The sequence below is a fragment of the Nelusetta ayraudi genome, unplaced genomic scaffold (genome assembly GCF_046127955.1).
Source record: "Nelusetta ayraudi isolate G7.1 ecotype Tasmania unplaced genomic scaffold, CSIRO-AGI_Nayr_v1 ptg000136l, whole genome shotgun sequence".
NCBI lineage: Eukaryota > Metazoa > Chordata > Actinopteri > Tetraodontiformes > Monacanthidae > Nelusetta > Nelusetta ayraudi.
The window spans coordinates 719,033-737,928 of NW_027466186.1; the positions used below are offsets into that span (position 1 = coordinate 719,033).

Below are 18,896 nucleotides of genomic sequence, written 5' to 3' on the forward strand. Positions count from 1 at the left end.
GAATACATTCAGTTTTCAGCAGCAGTGCCCAACACATTTTGGCGCTTTTTTTTTTTTCATTTTTTATTTGATCTTATATTTATCATTCTGCTAACTAAATTAGTTTGCAGAATGATACCACACATGCAGCTGAAGTGGGAAATAATAATAATGGTAATAAAAAATTGTCATCATTGTCATAATAATTTTTAATTTCAAAATGTTGTGGTGATCCAGCTCTCTGGACAAGTTGTGACCTACACATTCACCACCTGAAATAATGATGTATAATAATTATGTAATATTACAACTCATGAAGAAAATACTCCCATTACGATTTTCTTGAGCGAACCACTGGCCAAGTGATAACAGTGCCACCTCAGACAATGCCGTCGATACTTAGCTGGTTTTAAATAAATAAGGCTCTGGATCTCGCTTAGTAAAAATATCCTCATCACAATCCACCACAAGTTCCTGCAATGTAGTATTTGACAACCAGCTAAATGATTTCATACTTCACGACTTTCAGGACAAATTGCACAAATTAATTCGACAAATTTAATTACAATCAAACAATTATTATTTTTTTAATTCCTTAATAATGTTTTATGTCCAAGTTATGTTTTCAAAAAAATATAAAATATAATTAATTAAGGTTCCAGTCATCGTCTCAACAGTACATCTCTGTGACGCAACATCTTCTGATATCGCCTTTCATCTTATACAGTTTAAGCAGACCTACACAAGAGCCTGTCACGATTGTGGTATTTTCCAGTGCCTGTTTCAACAGAGGGACCTGCAGCGAGTCGGTTGTTCTGGTGACTGAACGGATCGTCACTGTGGTGTGATTCATCAGCAGCTCAAGCACACGGAGTGAATTGGAGGCAATGATCATGCAAAGCTGTGCCGTTCACGACACGTGATTATTTGTGTTTCCAGAATAACGCGGAGATTCTCCATCGTACCGTGCGGTTCCTGTCAACACGATGTTGCAGCACCCTCTGCTGGCAGAAGGCAGTGGCTGCACAATGCATTAGCTCCGCGACACCCGCGCAATGGGATTAAATAAAAAATAAAATAAAAGCACTGTTCTATCAAGATTATTTCTAGAGAAATTGAATGAATAAAAATCCTTAGCTGGATTAATGCAATGGGGGGGGGGAAGGATGCTTCGTGTGTCCTGAACCCAGCAGCAGGGTTCATGCTGTTTAGCAAGTAGGCCGTGCAGGGTGTGGTGGTGGTCGGCAGATTGGAGTAGGGTCTTTGGGCTCCGCGCCAGACAGGCGACGGGGAGGATGGGCAGACAGACTCACAGGGGCGACATTCCCTCGGGGGCCTCCACTGATTGGCACTGACCACAAGGTCTCAGCAATGTGCCATTTAATGGCGAGACTGTAAACAAGGTCAGAGTGGCGAGGCCTCACAGCTGCCGGTCACTGGGCCCCCGAGTGGGACCAGCAAGGAGACGCGGAGGAGGGACGCAGCGGGGACGCAACAAGATCCACAGTCGGCATCAGCTCAGTCGCGAGGACTTCACACTGCACAGCAGCGAACACAGCAGTGTTCAATTTGCACTGGTGAGGGCTGAAGTGGAGCTTATTATGACACCTCGATCTGCATCTGTATTTCTTTGATCCTCTTTAAATCCATCAGGGGAATGGCAATATTGGGACAGCATGGCTATGGTTAAAGGTCCCTGCTTGACTCAGATGTTGCTCGGATCACTGCAGTAGACTTGTGTTGCATCCAAAAACTTTCAGAGAGCAGCAGAAAAAAAAAAAATCACATTTAACCCTCTGTTTGGAGACCCCTTCGAGAGTCAAAAAAACCCAAAACATTGAACTTTCACAAAGTCTATTGGAGAACGTCACTTTGCAGAAGCTCTAAACATATAGTTACAATTTCTTTGGTCTCATTTCACCAAACACACAACAAGTTATACTCACTTCATCATTATTTGTACTCATTTACTTATCCTGATATTTGATAAAACTGATAAAACAAAGTCGTTTTTGTCAGAATCCTCATCCAGCATTTAATGTCGTGCATGGCTGGCGACTGGATGGTGTTGACGTTGAGACCATATTATTGATCCTGGTGGCAGCACTCTGGTTGCCCCGGGCGCAGCTTTGTGAAAACAAATGTTTGCCTCTCAGAGTGATGCCCGAGGAGAGACGCTGAACGCAGAGAGCTGACTGGTCTGCTTGCTTCTCTATTGATCCCAGAGGCCGGGAAGGGCACCGGGCCAAACAAGGCCTGTGGTCCCGACTGTCTGGCCAGTCATCGATTCATTAATGTGAAATCGTCCCCAGTTTAAATCAGACAGCACTGGACACACACAAACCACAACCTGCTGCTTTGACAAAAAACAGTTTGGTTGTGTGTTTTTTTTTGTGTGTGTGTGTCACAATTTGTTATGACGATTACAAACAAAACCATGTCTGTGTAAGATTATTATTTCAATTTAAAGTTATAAAAACAGCAGATATTTATTTGCTGAAAGTGACTTAATAAAGATCATATTTGGAATTTAAAAAAAAAGAAAAAAAAAAGTGACCCGAAATTAAATATTGCTATGAGGCAAATTCTCCAGTGGAGGGCGCTAAAGCATAAGAAGGTGGATTCATAAGTCCAGGACAGTGGAGTATTACTTTTTCATAGTAGTTGATTTACTCAGAGAGGAGACGTGGGGATCTTAACTGAAAATTATTTTTATTGCACATAGTTTTAGATCATAGTCTGCGCAGTCACGTCTCAACTTACTGTTGGGACGTGACTGTTAGAGTACAACTTAAAGGAACCAGTGAATGACTGTCTTCATTATATTAGGTAGAAATGAGATGCGTTGCCAAACAACAGTGCAAGCTACTTCCTTCCCGTACGTTTAATCACAGGTTTCTGTTTAAAATCTAATTCGCCTCCGACTGATGAGGCGTGCAGGTAAACCAGGAAGTGCTCTGTCTCTCTCTGTCATACAATAACGAGGGTGGAGTCGTACACAGAGACTTTAAAACATGGTAAAAATCCCCTGTCGCATAACATATTTAAAGTTCTTTAGTGCTTTAAAGTTTGCACGACTGCACGGTCACACTGTCCTCCGGCCAGCGGTACGAGTCCACCACGAACTCGTCGTAGTCGGTGCTGTAGGTGAGCGAGCGCACGAACGCCTCCTTATCGGACGGCTCAGGGCGAAGCGTGGCCTGGTTGTGCTTGTAGGCGTACTCCATGATCTGGGAGACACAGGGAGCAGAGGGGTGTTTGAGGTCGGTTTCATGGCAGGTTTTTTTTACAAGGTGCTGCGCATGCGGCGCCGATCCAACCTCACCTGGACGGCCAGTTTGAACGAGACCTCCCCGATGGAACAGAGGGAAGGATACAGCCTCCCCTCATCCAGGTCCTTCTCTGTCACCAGCTGAGCAAGAGCCTGTTGCCAAGAAGGGGGGAGAAACAAACAGGAGCCAATGGGTCGGCAGCCTAATTATTCCCTAAGTTTCCAACAGGGGTGAAGTGGCTGGTGGAGGGCGATTGTTTTAAGTGATGGTAAATTCGGTAGGAGGACGGAAAAGACGGGAACAGACGGGAATAAAACCTGGAACCTCTGTAACTGTTCTTGTTAAAGTTTATGAGTCAGATCCTATTGTGAGCACAATACAGTTAGTCATGGATGATCTTATGTAAGACGGGTCTACCGGGCTTTATTGACAAGAAATGTCTAAAATTAGGTCCATATTTTTTTTCAAATATATAAATAAGTCATGCTGTGGAAGAATTATTCAAAACAAAGTTTATTTACAGACTGTTTTAAAGTTTAAAGTTAAAACCTTTACACTTGCACTCACACATACGGACAATTTAAAGTTCTCAATTTGCCTCGAATGTATATTTTTGGACCATGGGAGGACGTTGGACAGACAGCTGTTTAATTAAGAGACGAATGTTGAGCCGACTGTGCACAGTCACTGACGCGCGTGCGCGTGCGCGTGCGCGTGAGAGCAGGTTACCTCTGCTGCAGTGAGGAAGATGTCCTCGCCGATGTGTCGGACGGTGCAGGCGATCACCCCCAGGCCGACGCCCGGGAAGATGTAGGCGTTGTTCCCCTGGCCGGGGTAGAGGGTCCTCCCATCAGGCAGCGTGACCGGGTCGAACGGGCTGCCGCTGGCGAAGATGCCTCGACCCTGCGGCACCACGGAGCACATTTCATTATATTTCGCTTACTTGACAGGAACAGTGCAGGTTAACTTGGTATTACTTCCCCTCCTTGCAAACAAGTTGCCGTGAGTGACTCATAGCCAGTATGTATCTTTAGCTAGAAACTAGGCATGCATTTCCAATGTTGTTCCAGCTAGACTTTAAAATGTTTAGTTAGGCCTTTAATATCTTGAGTGTTTTTGGATTTTAGCTGGTATTGTTATCATTGTCATATTATCATAGCAAAACAAAACAAACTAGACTTCTTCAGTATGTGGTGTCACATGAAAAAAAACAAAAAACACTGCAAGCACATGCAGCTATGCTGCTCTACACGTTATGATAGTGTCTAATGAGTTTGAAACAATGCAGAATCCTTTTTTTAAAAATTGTTTTTGATATCAAATTTACATCTTGACAGTGTAATTCTTAAAGTTAAGTCACTGACTCGTGATTGGCCACTGGCTATTAGGTTTCGTATACTGCCATTTGATTGGTTAAGTAGCGCATTGAAACGGTGCTCTTAGGACCGTTCAGTGAGCCAAGCCAAACTGTTCTGAAATGCTTACGTTAGATAAAGAATGGGAGAGCACTAACGTTATCGACTTTTCATTGCAAAGACGCAACAGATGACACCATATCAAGCAAAGTGTGTTGGGGGCAGTACCTCTGTGAGGGTGTAACACTGCTCAGCAGTGCACTCGGCCTTGCTGGTTGGGTTGCTGAGCGCGAAGATGATTGGGCGCTCGTTGAAGGAGGCCATGTCTCTGATGATCTGCTCGGTGAAGGCTCCGGCCACTGCAGCCACTCCTGAGATGCAAAGCGACGCAGGACAACGCAGGCCTTTTGTGAGGATTACGCTCTAATTTCAAACGTGCACATTTTCCCCACAGAAAAGGACATGGATGGAGGATGACAGATCCAAATCTGTATTGCAATACATTATTATTTAATTTCAAGAATGCCCAGCATCCCATCTTCCAGTGTCACTCATCCAACCACATCGACCTGGAAAATCTCTTCAGGATTCAGTCTCATTACCAATGATGGCCGTGGGCTTCAGCTCCTTCACGACGTCCTCCAGCGACTTCATGGGCGGATGCTCATGGGCGAACCTCTCCTTCTCATGGGTCAAGTTGTCTCGTCCCTGAAGACAAGGAGAGGAGGACGTGAAAAAAACATATCAAAAACAGCAGGCATCTTCATGAGGGAGATTATTTTTGTCGACCCGGTTCAACTGCTGCAAAAGAAAGACACGTTTTAACTCCAGTTAAAGGTCCGATTGGTGGAAGGAAGGTCGATGGAGAGCAAAATAGAATGGGATGATACCAAAGAGGAGGTGATGGGGGAGTTTGAGGTGGAAGAGAAGGCGGATGGCATGTTTACTTTGGACAAAACAGATGAACAACATCTGTTCTTGTTCACCTTCTGGAGGGACTTTTTTCCTGGGAAAGAACTTTGGGATACAGTTCCATAAAATCAGCCAATAGTCTTATGGTGCCAAACCTGCTTGTTCATTCCAGTATCTCTTTCCTCAGTTTGCTTTTTTCTACTCCAATCCCTACCTCTTTGTTTTTGAATTGTTTGTGAATAAATAAGAAGCAAAAATAACGAGAGGATCGACTCCTCATATATGGCGAACTATGGCAGTTTGACACCTTGACGATCAGCCCCTTGGAGTCAACCATCCAGATCTTCTTTATACACTCGTCCTTGGGCAGCCCTTCCTTCTCCATGGCCATGGTGATCAGCTCAGCAATCCCCATCGCTGCCTGGAGGGGCACACGAAGGGAAAGAAAGAGAAAATCAATCTCAACCTTGACCTCGATCCGAAGTTCCTCCAAAATGGCCCTTTGCTTCGCCAGATGTTCAGGCAACACGAGCAGTTTGTCGACGCGCCTCATGCACACACCTCGCCTGCACCTTGGAACACGATGGTGTGGTCGCACATCTTGCTCTTGGTGATGCGGAGCGAAGCCAGGAGTCCAGCCACGGCCACTGCAGCGGTGCCTGAGGAACATCGGAAGACAGAGTTGAGAAATTAGATTTTTTTTTTGACAGGACGTTGGACCCTTTTGTTTCTTCAAGATATGCTGGTGGTGACCAGATAATGTATTTTTATCAAAATACCTGAGTAGTAAATGGGTTAAATGAGGGATGAATGAACTGCCACAAACGAACGCATACACGTTACACATTTCTTCCTTTAAATTAGAGGATGGCGTGTAAAAGTACCAATGTAAAAACAACATAAAATCCCTGTTGTGTCACAACAAAGGCAGCAAAGAATAAAACTAACAGCAATTTAAACTATGTGAAATTATTCCTAAAGAAGTTCACACATTTTATGGAGAAGGAAAAACAACCAACACGTTTCTTGGACGTCAACAATACACTCGGTGCAATGTTAAGAGAGTCTGGGGAGGTTAATTTGTTCACTATAAAACAATGAAGGCCCCCTTTCATTTCAAGAGAAGCAATCGTTGGCAATCCAACTGCAATTGGAGCATTTGTTGTGACTTAATACCTGGTGAGAGTGAGTGCTTGGTTTGTTTTTGAGGGCCGGCTCAGTGTGAAGTAAAAACCCCCGGCTGATGTGCAACTGATGTCATGTGTTTTTTGGGTTTTTTTTTCGACTCCCAATATTTATCCTCAAGTGGCCGTTAACGCCACGACAACAAAGCACAATGGGAAATTAGCCTATCGTGATGTCACAAAGGGTACTGACGCCTCTCTCAAAATTAACAACAAAGTCTAAGTCTGGATGTTTCTATTGAGTTGGCATTAAATACACAAGGTTGCATAACAATTGTTAAACGATATGATATGGGACTTTTTTTGGGATGGCTCTGCGCCATAAATACATGTAAATCTAGATTAGTATATCTATACTAATAATCTATAATAATAAACAGGGATTGGCCACCCCTTGAACTGTCAGTCCTGTGTGTGTGTGCGTGTGTGTGTGTGTGTGTGTGTGTGTGTATGTGAGACACAGAGAGAGAGGGAGGTGCTGGGTTACCTTGGATGTCATCGTTGAACGTGCAGTACTTGTTGCGGTACTTGCTCAGCAGACGGAACGCATTAACATTGGCGAAGTCCTCAAATTGGATGAGACAGTCCATCCCGTACCTGGAATCAGAGACGCTGCGTTTAATCTGACGGGGCCCGACGAGGGGGAGGAGAGACAAAAAAAAAATATATATATAGAGAGAGAGAGAGATGACACAGTCCATTGATTTTAACGAGGGTTAAGTTACTACAGAGACATTTGGGCACGCTTGAACAGTCAAGAGTGAGGAGCCTCAGCTTTCAAAGGCTGCAACTCGGCACCTCGAGTCCCACAGGGGGCGCTCTCTCCCTTTGTGACGCACTCTGGAAAAGAGGCGACGCTGCTGGCATCGGGGCGCACCAAAGTTTCCGAAAGGCGCACAGCTATATTAAAGCGCTGCTGAGCCTTCATGTGACCTTTAGTGGAAATCCGTGTTAAAAAAAAAAAAAAAAAGAAGAAGTGGGAATTAAAGGAAGCTTCACCTGTTTTATTTGACACACATTTGACAAGTCGACACCTGTTTACCCCCAACTTTAACGACGACATGTCACAAAAAGACCGGGGAGGTCAGAGAGAGAGAGAGCGAGCGGCGTCGCACAAAGACACGGCTCAGCGGAGGGAGAAAAAAAAAAATAACACAGAGCCCACCCGGCCTCCCCGTTAAGCAGCGGCGCTCTGCTTTACAAGACCACCTATCCCACACGCGGCACAGGAGCCCATCCCAATAAGCGCCTGCGAAAACATCATACAATGAAAATAAGCCACAGTTATGAGGCCGTAAATTAGATTTGGCCGTGACAAAGAGGAATTCCCACTTTCCGCGCCTTTCAGCACACAAACTATTGTCCAGGAATTTACTGGGGGCTTTTTTTTTTTTTTTTTTGTGCAGAGCAACTGCTGCTGCTGCTGCTTCATCTCCAGGGCGGAAGACGGGCTTTCAGCGTTTCAGAGTTAAACCTTTCATCGATGTGCCAGTAAAATCCAGAGTCCAAAGGTCCCATCTTAAACCCATTTTTTGATCTTAATTTTTCATCTGAGACTATAGTGGATCAGTTGTGCTTGAATGATTGTCATCCAAAAACCTCCACAGACATCCAGAGTTCATGGGCTTTATAAATTAAATTCCTTAGAACAAAAAAACTGCCTGTGACGATTCCTCTCTTATACGTAAGTCCGTATAAGCAATTCCTTTCTTTGAGCAGCAATATAGGGCCACTGTTCCCTGCCCCCTCCCTGGAATGAACACCTGCAGCCCATTCACTCGGTGGATTAACTGCTGAAAGCCAAAAGAGACGTTTTTTCCCATTCCAAAGTTAAACTAAATTCATGTTTCTATTTTATTACTTTTTTATAAAAAAAAAAACACCTATACCCCAAATAAGGAAAAGGCTCCCTGTTTAAAATCTGCTCTGCCATTCACTGAAGCTATTTTCCGCTTGTTACAGTGGCTGCTAAACTCCTCACACTTGAAGCCGGAGCGGAAGCGGGACAGGAAAGAGGGTTGCAGGATAAGAAACAACCCCAGAGTCCAACGCCAATAAAAAAAACTCTTGTGTTATAGCGGGATTCTGCCAGCGCTGGCTCAGCCCTTATCTTCCTCGCCGCCGCAGTGAAAAACACAGACTCCTGACACGGAGCGCGGCGGCCCCGAGTGACTCGCTGCCAGCAGAACGGCGGCCCAGGAAAGAAATGTGTTTTCTATCAGGCAGAGAGCGGCGCTAAATCGCAGAGAGACATGTGCAAAGTGTATGAATAACGAGGCCTAGAGGAGATCTATAAAGTTTTCATTGTCTTTGAGCTCCAGGAGCGGCAGACAGGCGACAGGCGGGGGAGAGATGTGGCCTTTGTCCCTGTGCCAATGCAGCGGGCCTCTGGTTACGGGTTCGCTGCTGCCCACTACTGGAGAGGTCAAACCAGTTCGTGCAGGGAGCGATCTGAGGCAATGGAAAAGGATCTGTGCAAAAATAACTATGGTGAATTCACTTTTGTCAAATGGTTTATTTTTTTTGATTTTTAATTTAAAGAACTCATGAGTCACCATTTGGATGAACTATCATGAACTTTTGCCACTCTGCAACTACAAACTGACTTTGGGGTTGTGTAGAGAGCTGCAGAGCCAGAGGTGGGAAGAGGGTTTTCATAACGTGTCAGGAGTGTTTGTGTGTGTGTGTGTTGATGTCCTCTGTCATGACAAAAGCAGCTCCTGGAGCTCATTCACGTTCAGAGCCTGCTGTCTTTCCTTGACAACTCCGATCGTCTGACAACGTGACTGTTTTCCAGTGGACAGTGGGAAAAGATCAAACCCCACCTAAAGACAGTGCGGTGTTTCCTTTGTATCGCAGCCTAAGCCTTGACTACAGAGGGCGCACCCAAAGGAGTAAAAACTCTGATCGTACTTCCGACTGTTTTCCGAGGGAAAATTTCCAGTAACCTTCCAGAGGCGTAGGACTGGGGACGCGAAGAGGGAGAACGATCGTTCCCTCATAAAACAAGCCAAAGCTGCTAAACAGATGACGGGCCCGTTACCTTCAGTCGTCTTGGCCCGATAGCGGGTGGATAAACGGTTTCCCAAAGTTTATTTGCCAACACTTCAAATCATAGCCTGCAAACTGTGGTGTCATTACTACACAGCGTACATGTAGGTTTTGGAACGAGTCGCTAGGTGCCCGGTGAAGATTGCAGACTAGAAGACGAATATTTTTTATCGTCCTTTGTTTGGTAATGACAGGCAATGCAATATCATCATCATCGTTATTACCAATCGCACGGTGAAGCAGATGCAAAATGGTTGCTTTCAGTTGAACCGAAAATTAGCAGCGGACAAAACAGTTTGGAAAAAGGTGAACGCGCGATCAGGCCAGTTCATTTTTGGACATAAACGACAAGGCTGAGGATAAAAAGAGTTGGAGTGTCAAACTGCATCATGGAAGTAAATGTTATTCATCTGTTTTTGGATTCAAAAAGACATCGATTTACTGTCATGGTTTCCATAAATAATAACACTTTGAGAGTAGATCGCCTGCGTAATAGGGCATGAAGTCATGGTCATAATGACAAATTCATGTGGACACCAAATTTTGCATGCCCTCTCTCCTGCACTGACCGTTTAAATCCAAGAAAGAATCGCCCATTTTTCGATCTCGAGTAGAGCCGCGTTCTACGTCAGCGACTCTTTATTTAGCAGTGAAGAAGGATTTATTTTGGATATGGATCTGATTCTAATAGTCAAACAATACCCCGCGCCCTCTCCACAACCACCAAAACCAACGAAAATATTCCACGTGTGACGACTCAAGCTTGTTGTAGCCTCAGCGAGGAAAAATAACACACTGGGGTTGAGATTCGAAACACCTGCTGAAGAGCCGCTAACCTTGCTTCCCGTGCCATACTTTAACACATCTGGGAAACCCGACCGGTGTGACACAAGGCTCCCCTTGTGTTTCCAAACTTCATCCTGACCCGCCATCATATTACACGGAAGAATGAATGACAAACACCTCATTGTTTTCCGGATGGTTCGCCGAATGTTATTTCTTGCTCGCCGTCCAAAACCTGTCGAATACATCGCGAGTGAACTGGCTTAATATGGTTCCCCGATGTTTGATAGCATGACAAAAAGAACATGAGACACTCTCCCATGTGGCGAATCGCTCAGACGTTCGGTGTTGCGTCTGATTTGTTACCGAGTGCCGCGGCTCCCCCCGGGGAGGCGCAATCCGCCTTCATCTGAGACTTGATGAAATCGGAATGTGCGGCTAATAGACTGCATTTGGGCGGCGCATGCGTCCTCCAGACTCTCGGGAGGGCGACGGCGAGCGGAGGGGGAATGCACGAGTCGCGTAAAGAGTTGGTGGACCTGCGCAGGGAAGGTCACAGGCAAGGTTTCTCTGTCCAAACACAGCTGTCGAACCTGTGTGCATAGATGTGTGTTTGTGTATATACACACACACACACGCACACACACACACACACACACACACACCGCCTGTGTGCTGTAGCACCGTCCCCACGGGGCTTGGTGGCTTGAGCCCTAATAAATCCTGAGCGCGCTCTCTCCAGAGGGCCGGCGTCTCTCAGCACACGTTATTTCTCAAGTCCCCTCGTCCATCATTAAAGATGAGGATGTATTCCGCATTCTTCCTCTGCTCCTCCGCGCCCAGTACCCAGTGCACGCTGATCAGAACTTTACAGAGCAGAGCCTCCGTTCTCTGTTGAAAGCTATTGCACTATTAACCTGACATACCAGGCGGAGGCTCTCACATACCCGTTGGGTTTAATTCACAAATGTATCCGGGTAAAAGCCTGTTGAAAACATGAGGAAATGGCAAAAAGGCTTGGGAAGTAACAATCAATTGTGATGGATTGGATTTATATTGCAATTCTTTACCAGGTACTAACAGAGTTTACATTGAAACCGTTATTCATTCACACTGGTGGTGGTAAACTTGTGTCGCAACGCGGATTTCCTCCACATCCATATATCCACCAACCCCTTGGCTGTAGGATTGGAGCCGCTCTACATCCTGAGCTTGGATGATTCCTACTGGTTCGAAGACATGACACACTTTACTGCCACATAGCACGACAGCAAACGAACTGAACTCTAATGCAAAACTGCTGGAAGGAGAGGAGAAAACTGCAACTCACTGCTGTTTGCTGCTCTTCTTCCGATGCTCAAATGTTGTCCAGTGGCTGTACGTTGCAGTCACCGAAGAAACCGCACTGTGGCTACAGCCTCCCGTTAACTAACTGCGGCCTGATAGTACGCACAGCTGTTGTCGACATCCCCGTGAAACTGTTTATTCATAGTCTCATCGACTTAAAATGACTCAGATGCAAGGTTTTGGAATTGGTTCAGGCTGGAGGTTCAGTCTGATCCAAGTGCTTTGCCATGTTACTGCAGAGCAACAGACGACTTCTTTTTAAGAGGAAATGTTCAATATCGTTGATAACAAGAGGTGCTTGTTAATGCTAAAGTAGAAAAAAAAGGACTGAGCAGTTTGTCCGAGTCTTCAAGTGTCAAGCTTGATGAAAAGAGCATCACCGTGTCTTTATAAACACCATACGCATCGATGTCCCTGTGCCACGGCTGTATAGCTTCAATTGTTCATGTCATTTAATAACAAAAACCCAGCACACCCCTTTGGTATTGATTTGTTACTTTTTCGCTGAGCGTGCCAACAAAAACCCGCAAAGGTCGCTGGAAACGAGACGGGGAGGTGGTTCCTTGGCACACAATCCCGAGGCAAAGTTAAAAACTTGGGAGAGCTTTCGGTCATCCTTTAATAAGACGCCGTGGGCGTGTGCAGGAGCAGAGGGATTTGAGGGATAATTTAGCTCTCGGCGGCGGACAACACCTGCTGGTTAAACCAAATGAGCGGAGCTGGGGGAGCTGGAGAACGGTGGAGCCGCTCTGAAATCAGGGCTTCGGTTGCATCATCATTATGCGCTCTCCTACGGCTGAAAGAATCTTAAGTAATGGACGCCTCGCGACCCTCGCCACTCATTGGAGCCGAGCCGTTTCCGAGGTATTTACTTACGTCTGGTGCCGTCAGAAAATGAAACGTGAATATTACTTAAGAGAAAGAGAGCCGTAAGCATTCATTCAATCCTCTGAGCCCATAATTACTCATTTTCCGCCAATCCAGCTCCTTTGAGGAAAAAGCTTCTCTGTTCCCTGTAGTTGAGAAGCCACCCAGTTATTAGAGTGAGGGCTTCCTGTAACCAGCTGGAGGGGGCCCAGCACCTACACTCCCCCGCTGCACTTTTAATCGGTCTGGGATAGGAAGAGCCCCAGCCAGGTCTGTGTGTGTAGGCTTGACTGATTGACACAGGGATGCTAGAATGTGTCTCATAATGGAAATGAAAAGGCATTCGATTTTTAGATTAAAGTAACTTAAGTCGCATTGGTCATTGGAAACATTTTTGGTGAAATTAGCAAGATTTAGATAATTCCATTTTGATGTCGATTTTATTGTACAACTCCGTCCTCAAATAAACCAACAAAGAAGAAGGTAGACGAAGTACCAGGTTTGTGTGTGAAGACCGTAGTTCAATGGCAAGCTTGGGAGAGGGAGGGTGAGCGAAAGAGCGCTGTAATCTGAAATGTAACCACTTGACGTCGCTGTTTCTTCTCAAAATCTCCAAATACGACGCACTTGACCTTTAAAATTCTTGTTCCAATTTTAAAAAAAAAGGGCCATTCTGTTTCTGTTACTCGTGGCTCAAGCTACTGAACCGCTGCAAAACGAGCGTGCCCGATCACGTTTGTTCCTTTTTAGGGCCGACCATGTTATGTTGCCACGAGAGAAAAACAGACAAGGGTTGAGTTCAGCCGCCGACCGCGGCCCACTGTCATCTGAATGGCTGTGATCTCAGCCACTTTACCTGGAGAGAATTATGCCATTATAACGTCCAGCCACTGCGGTTAACAGGCCTCTCTGATCACTTTCCAATAAGCTCATGTTGCCATTCGCACAGGAAGCAGCTTCTGACATCGCCTGGCAACCACAGCTTAGTTCAAAGGCACGGTGACTGAAGTTCCAGGCCTCTGAGTCGCAGATTTGGCTCCGGCGCGGGGCATGCAAGGACACAATGCTAAACTGCTTAACATTTTTCTCTTCCCGACGCCATGTGTTTGAGTTACGGATGACAAAAGCAGGCAGCTATGCAGAAAACGGGCATGAAATGAAGACTAACGCGACTGTACCTGTCTGACACCGCCTTCATGAATTCATCCAGCAGCTCATCGTAGGCCTGGCCTCGAATTCTCTTATGCCTCAGCCCGATGTAGAGAGGGTCCTTCAGCAGCGTCTGCAGAAACACACAAAAGCAGAGACTAATGAAATGACCTGGGGAGGAAACACACTGCCATGGAGAGGTGACTTTGCATATAATGTTTCATCTCTACTGAATGCATAGAGTAGCGGGTGCCTATTAAAGTGGCCAATGTCACGTGGCCGAGTATGTCACTGTTGGGACATATTGCCCTACATACATTTTAAGTTAATGTTGCCTTTCTGTGCTCTCCAACCAGTCTGCCCATTTGACCTTTGACCCCTGACAGCAGCAAGGCATTTTCCTATACACAACTAGTGTTCACTGGATATTTTCTCTGTAAACCCGAGAGAAGGTTGGGCCAGCAAGAAATCCCAGTGGATCAGCGGTTTGTGAACCGCTCCGTCCAGCCCATCTGGCATCAACAACTAGTGCCACGTTCAAAGTCACTTAAATCCCCGTTCTTCCCCATTCTGATGCATCGTTTTGAACCATAGCAAGTTGTCTTCAACACGTCTATATACCCATATGCACTGAGTTGCTGCCATGTGATTGGCTGATCAGGTATTTGTGTTAATAAGTGACAATTAACAGTGTGATTATTGTCTTAATGGTACTATAGTAGATGTTGCTACTGTGGTAATGAAGTGTGAGTGTCAAGTAATGACTGCAAGCAGGCCACAGCTGCTTGTTAAGCTCCTTTGTAAATAAAGCCCCATGAGAATTTCATTAAATTACAAACTTAAACTTTAATCATTGCTGGCTGAATGACTAGTAGCAAGTAACTGACTCTGGACAGCTCTCTCTATGACCTAAACCTGGTGTTAATAATAGGTAATTGTCAAATCAACATTAGAGCCTTCATTATGAACAACACTCAAGGATCTTCCAGCACAATTTGCACGACTAAAGCAGAATTCTTTTTTTGTTCCCTCACAAGACTGGACACTTTCAGAATAAGTATAAATTGTGCTTCTCACTCAGCTTTATTGGCCGAGCCCTTGATGCGCGTCACTTGCATTATGATGGGTATGTGCGCATCCCCATCATAATGCAGGAGGATATAAATGAACAGCTTGCATGTGGTTTCCTCTTAAAAAGAATGTTAAAACAGTGTGATTTTCATACAATGAGAACATGTTCTCATCCATGCACACCAGTGTAAAGGCCTCTTATACAATATGAAACAACAAACAAACAGTTAAATTTTAGCAGCAAACAAAGTCCCATCAACACATTATTTTTCCAGCATCTGGGACTCATCTGCTCATCGGGAATAGTTCTCTCCTTTACTCCGAGTTAAATTAAAAATGAATGACAGTGATTCCCAGCAGAACGCTCAGAGTGACAAATTGTTAACATGTCTAAAATAAATAGTTCTCACATTTTTAATTCAATTTCAAATGATGCTCAATTATTGCCTTTCCTCAGTTTTATTAAGTGGAAACGCAACCCTGTTCTACATGCCAGCAGGGACTGAGCCACTGTGTATATTTACACAGTAAAGCTTTCAATTGTTACTGTAATTTTTCCTCTGCAACTGTAAATCTCTTGCAAATATCAGGACAAATTCCTCAATTCCAAAATAAGCGGAAAAATGCTGAAGATATGCCAAACATAAAAGAGGCTTCAGTCCACATGGCTGGGACTGCCAATGTTTGATTGTAGGGCATCGCAAAACCAAAATACACCTCAATCGGATCCAGAGTAAGACCCCCCTCTGCCACTATTCAGATGCCTCACAAGAAAAAACAATGTTTTACATTTTCTTTACAAGCAGAAGAGTTATAGATGTAAGAGTTTTAAGGAAAAGATAAAGAGCGGTATAAAGTTGAGAGCAGTAAACCTTTGCACATTATTGTTTCTTTAGGGGTAAAGACACAATGTGTAAGAGGAATGTAAAGGAAATTGAAAACAGAGGTTGGAAGGAAGCCATGTGTATACGACAAAGATGCAGACACGGAATGAAAGACAGAGGGTGAATTTGGTGAAAATAAATCAACCATAAACAGCAACAGATTGCTTAGAGACTTGGTCGTTATTATTTTCCCCCCTCTGATTTCTGTCTTGTTGCACTTCCTGATTATCCAAGGCTGCACGGGTCTCAGTCGAGCAAAAAACCAGAGTGTAAACTATATTGATAGTCTGCATAGTGTTATAGATTCCACACCACAGTCTTTTTCTATCTTCAAATCGTTGGTGGTTGCAGAAGCTGCGTATGCAAAAGTGAAAGAAAAAAAAGTGTAATTTGTAATTCTGACACCTATTCGGGTACCATTTCGGGATCCCTAAAAGTACTTCCATGTCAAATTTGGTATAGTTGGTTATTTCAGTCCTTCACTGAAGCGAGGAACTCTTAAGTCTAACTAAACCTTATTAAAACTATGGTAATTACACTTCTGCAGAAAATTAAACAAGGTCTCGAATCTGAAATAAGGAAAGAAATCTTTATTTTCCCCTGAGGGGCCATATTTTTTCCAACTCCCTGAAAGGTTACCTGAAACTGGGTTCAGACACGGTCTCCATAGTTCACTCACATATTTAACGGCCCGAAATGTACCCAAAAGTCTTATAAACAGAGAATAAATGGCCGTTAGGGCTAATGAATTTTTTATAAACCGTCTTGTTTAAATAGCAATAAAAAGTATGCATGATTATTAGTGAGGCTGATTTGAGGCTCTGAGTGCTTAAGTTGCTTCTTTGCATGATCTCTCTTTACTCAATATTGAATTTGTGGCTTGTTTGATACATAAATCAAGAGGGTAGGTCATGACAAGATGTATAAAGTCTCGAATTAGAAGCTTTGACTCAAAGGTTTGCATGTTGATGCCTTTTATAAGGCAGATACCAATGAATTGTCTTGAGCAGGCAACCAGGTAAACAAAAAAAAAATAATGTGGGGCTACTCAAGAGTTAGTTTCACACACCTTTTAGAAATAAATCTTCACAAGTAAGTGATTGTTTGAGAAGGAGGCTAATTCAGATGTACTTTTATGACCGGTGTCTTCCAGTCTGAAACCAAAACCATGAACGTTGACGTGCTTCACTGGGATAGGAGAGTTTAACTTCTGGGAACAGATAATTAGAGGCTGCCACTGAGATGAGCTGCGCTCAGAAGGCAGCGGCCACCTTGCAGTGGCAGGGTCAAGGGTTGCCATGTCCAAGAACAGCTCAGAGGTTTTATTTAAGACAACATTTATTTGGAGATGACAAATCATTTCCTGGCAAGCTCTTCAAGGGACGACAATACGACAGAAGTGACCAAGTTCACTGTAACCAAAACAAGCTAGCAGTTGTCATGTCATCCCACGGGCAGTAAATTGGCATTAAACAGAGCTCTGGGTTACAAAGCTAAAAAAAATGAAAGAGAGTGCAAGGAGCAGGAAAAGCTATTTTACATTTATTACAGAGGTTTCGAGAGCGAGATGTGGCGAAACTAATGCCTGGGTGAGTTTGGAGTGGAATGACCCCGCTGACATTGCACTGAACTGCTGAAATGACTCGTCTTTCTGTACCAGATTATCTGCTGTTGATTGGCCGCGTTGTACGGCCCCTTTTCATTGAGAGGGGATTAAACCTCGTGTATGGCTTTATACTCGGCAATCACAAGAGAACACAATCTCAGTTTTCACTGTTTCAGCTGTTTTCAGGTGGATGACTGTCTAACAGCTTAGGCCTGTTCCGGGCAGTAGAACATGTGATAAAAGAAATAATAATAATGATTTAAGAAAAAATGCGGCTGCAGCATTAATGAAAAATGCACTTTATCTGTGGAATATGGCCAAAGATAAAGAATAGTGTGGAGCTGTTGAGGCGAAGCACACCTGGCGATGCCCACCCAGTCCAGGTGCACAAACAGTGCATTGTCCACCATGACATCATTTGCTCTACATTCAGGTTGCCTACTGAGGTTATCCAGGGTAACAGCAAACCCAGGAAAACACCAGCCAGATAAACACTGGGAAGATAAGAGAATAACGGTGAAAATAACCCAAAAAAAAAAAAAAAAAAAGATCCAATATATCAGTGTTCCGCGTGCGCTTAGATAAACGCAGGCCGACAGTGGGTTTATTGCTGATGTTCACGTGATTTTACACAGCTACCACATTCCTTGACACAAACGTAGCAGCTAAGCAGACATTTTACAGGCACCCAGCCTCTCCCACTAACAATCTGATAAGAGATTAAAGGCATAGTTCAGCTGAAAAAAAAATGTTAGTTCACATTCTTGGTAAGAGTACGGGAGAAACTAATACCGTGCAGTTTGAATGGCGACAATGGCAGGAGTGGAAAGAGCGAAGATAGGAAACAAGAAAGGAACATAGAGAGCCAAAGACAAAAAGAGGGAAAGACAAAAGATAGATTGGTTAACAAAAAAAAAAAGCAAAGCTTCAGCCCGCAAATCATGGCGCAAAATTACTCAGATGTTTATACTCATATGGAACACATCATAAATCCTTTCAGTCAAAAGCAAAGAGAGGGTTTAGAATGGAAGACAAACCCTGGAATGTGATTAGAGAAACCATCTGTCTGTCACAGTGAAGCAGACAAATCATTAGTTACTATGCAGCTGTAGAGGCATGTCACCAGTGCACACTGTAGCTCGATCTTGATGCACTGTTGTGTCCCCAAGTCATTTCACGGTACATAGAAATGATTGCTGTCCACTTTCAATACCATTATTACGTGATACAAATGTTTCATAATGTGAAAATACAGCCCAGTTCCAACAAAACCGTTAATATAGCATCCACGCTATTCACCAGTGCACCAGCTGAATGGTTATGGATCCCGATGAAATCTTCAGACCAGTTGAAAAAACATTGTGTATTCCAGCAGGGCTTGATGAATAAGCTCAATTTCAATCTGCGTGATTCAGCTGCCTTGCAAGGTTTTCACA

General features: G+C 44.3%; 1 protein-coding gene across 2 annotated transcripts in view; it reads right to left on the reverse strand.

The window, feature by feature from the left end:
* The window catches only part of me1 (malic enzyme 1, NADP(+)-dependent, cytosolic), an 89,725-nt gene that overhangs the window by 20,196 nt on the left and 50,633 nt on the right, over positions 1-18,896 (reverse strand). Inside the window, exons 6-14 of one of the 2 annotated variants that reach the window (XM_076012886.1) lie at positions 13,929-14,032; positions 7,190-7,299; positions 6,080-6,177; positions 5,826-5,939; positions 5,209-5,314; positions 4,835-4,977; positions 3,981-4,154; positions 3,305-3,403; positions 3,036-3,209 (exon numbers count right to left, since the gene is read on the reverse strand). In XM_076012886.1, coding sequence (XP_075869001.1) covers positions 3,042-3,209; positions 3,305-3,403; positions 3,981-4,154; positions 4,835-4,977; positions 5,209-5,314; positions 5,826-5,939; positions 6,080-6,177; positions 7,190-7,299; positions 13,929-14,032 — 1,116 coding nt within the window. In that variant the 3' untranslated portion in view covers positions 3,036-3,041. Of the gene's footprint in view, positions 1-2,676; positions 3,210-3,304; positions 3,404-3,980; positions 4,155-4,834; positions 4,978-5,208; positions 5,315-5,825; positions 5,940-6,079; positions 6,178-7,189; positions 7,300-13,928; positions 14,033-18,896 lie in introns of those variants that run through there. The other variant, XM_076012885.1, reaches the window with a different exon arrangement.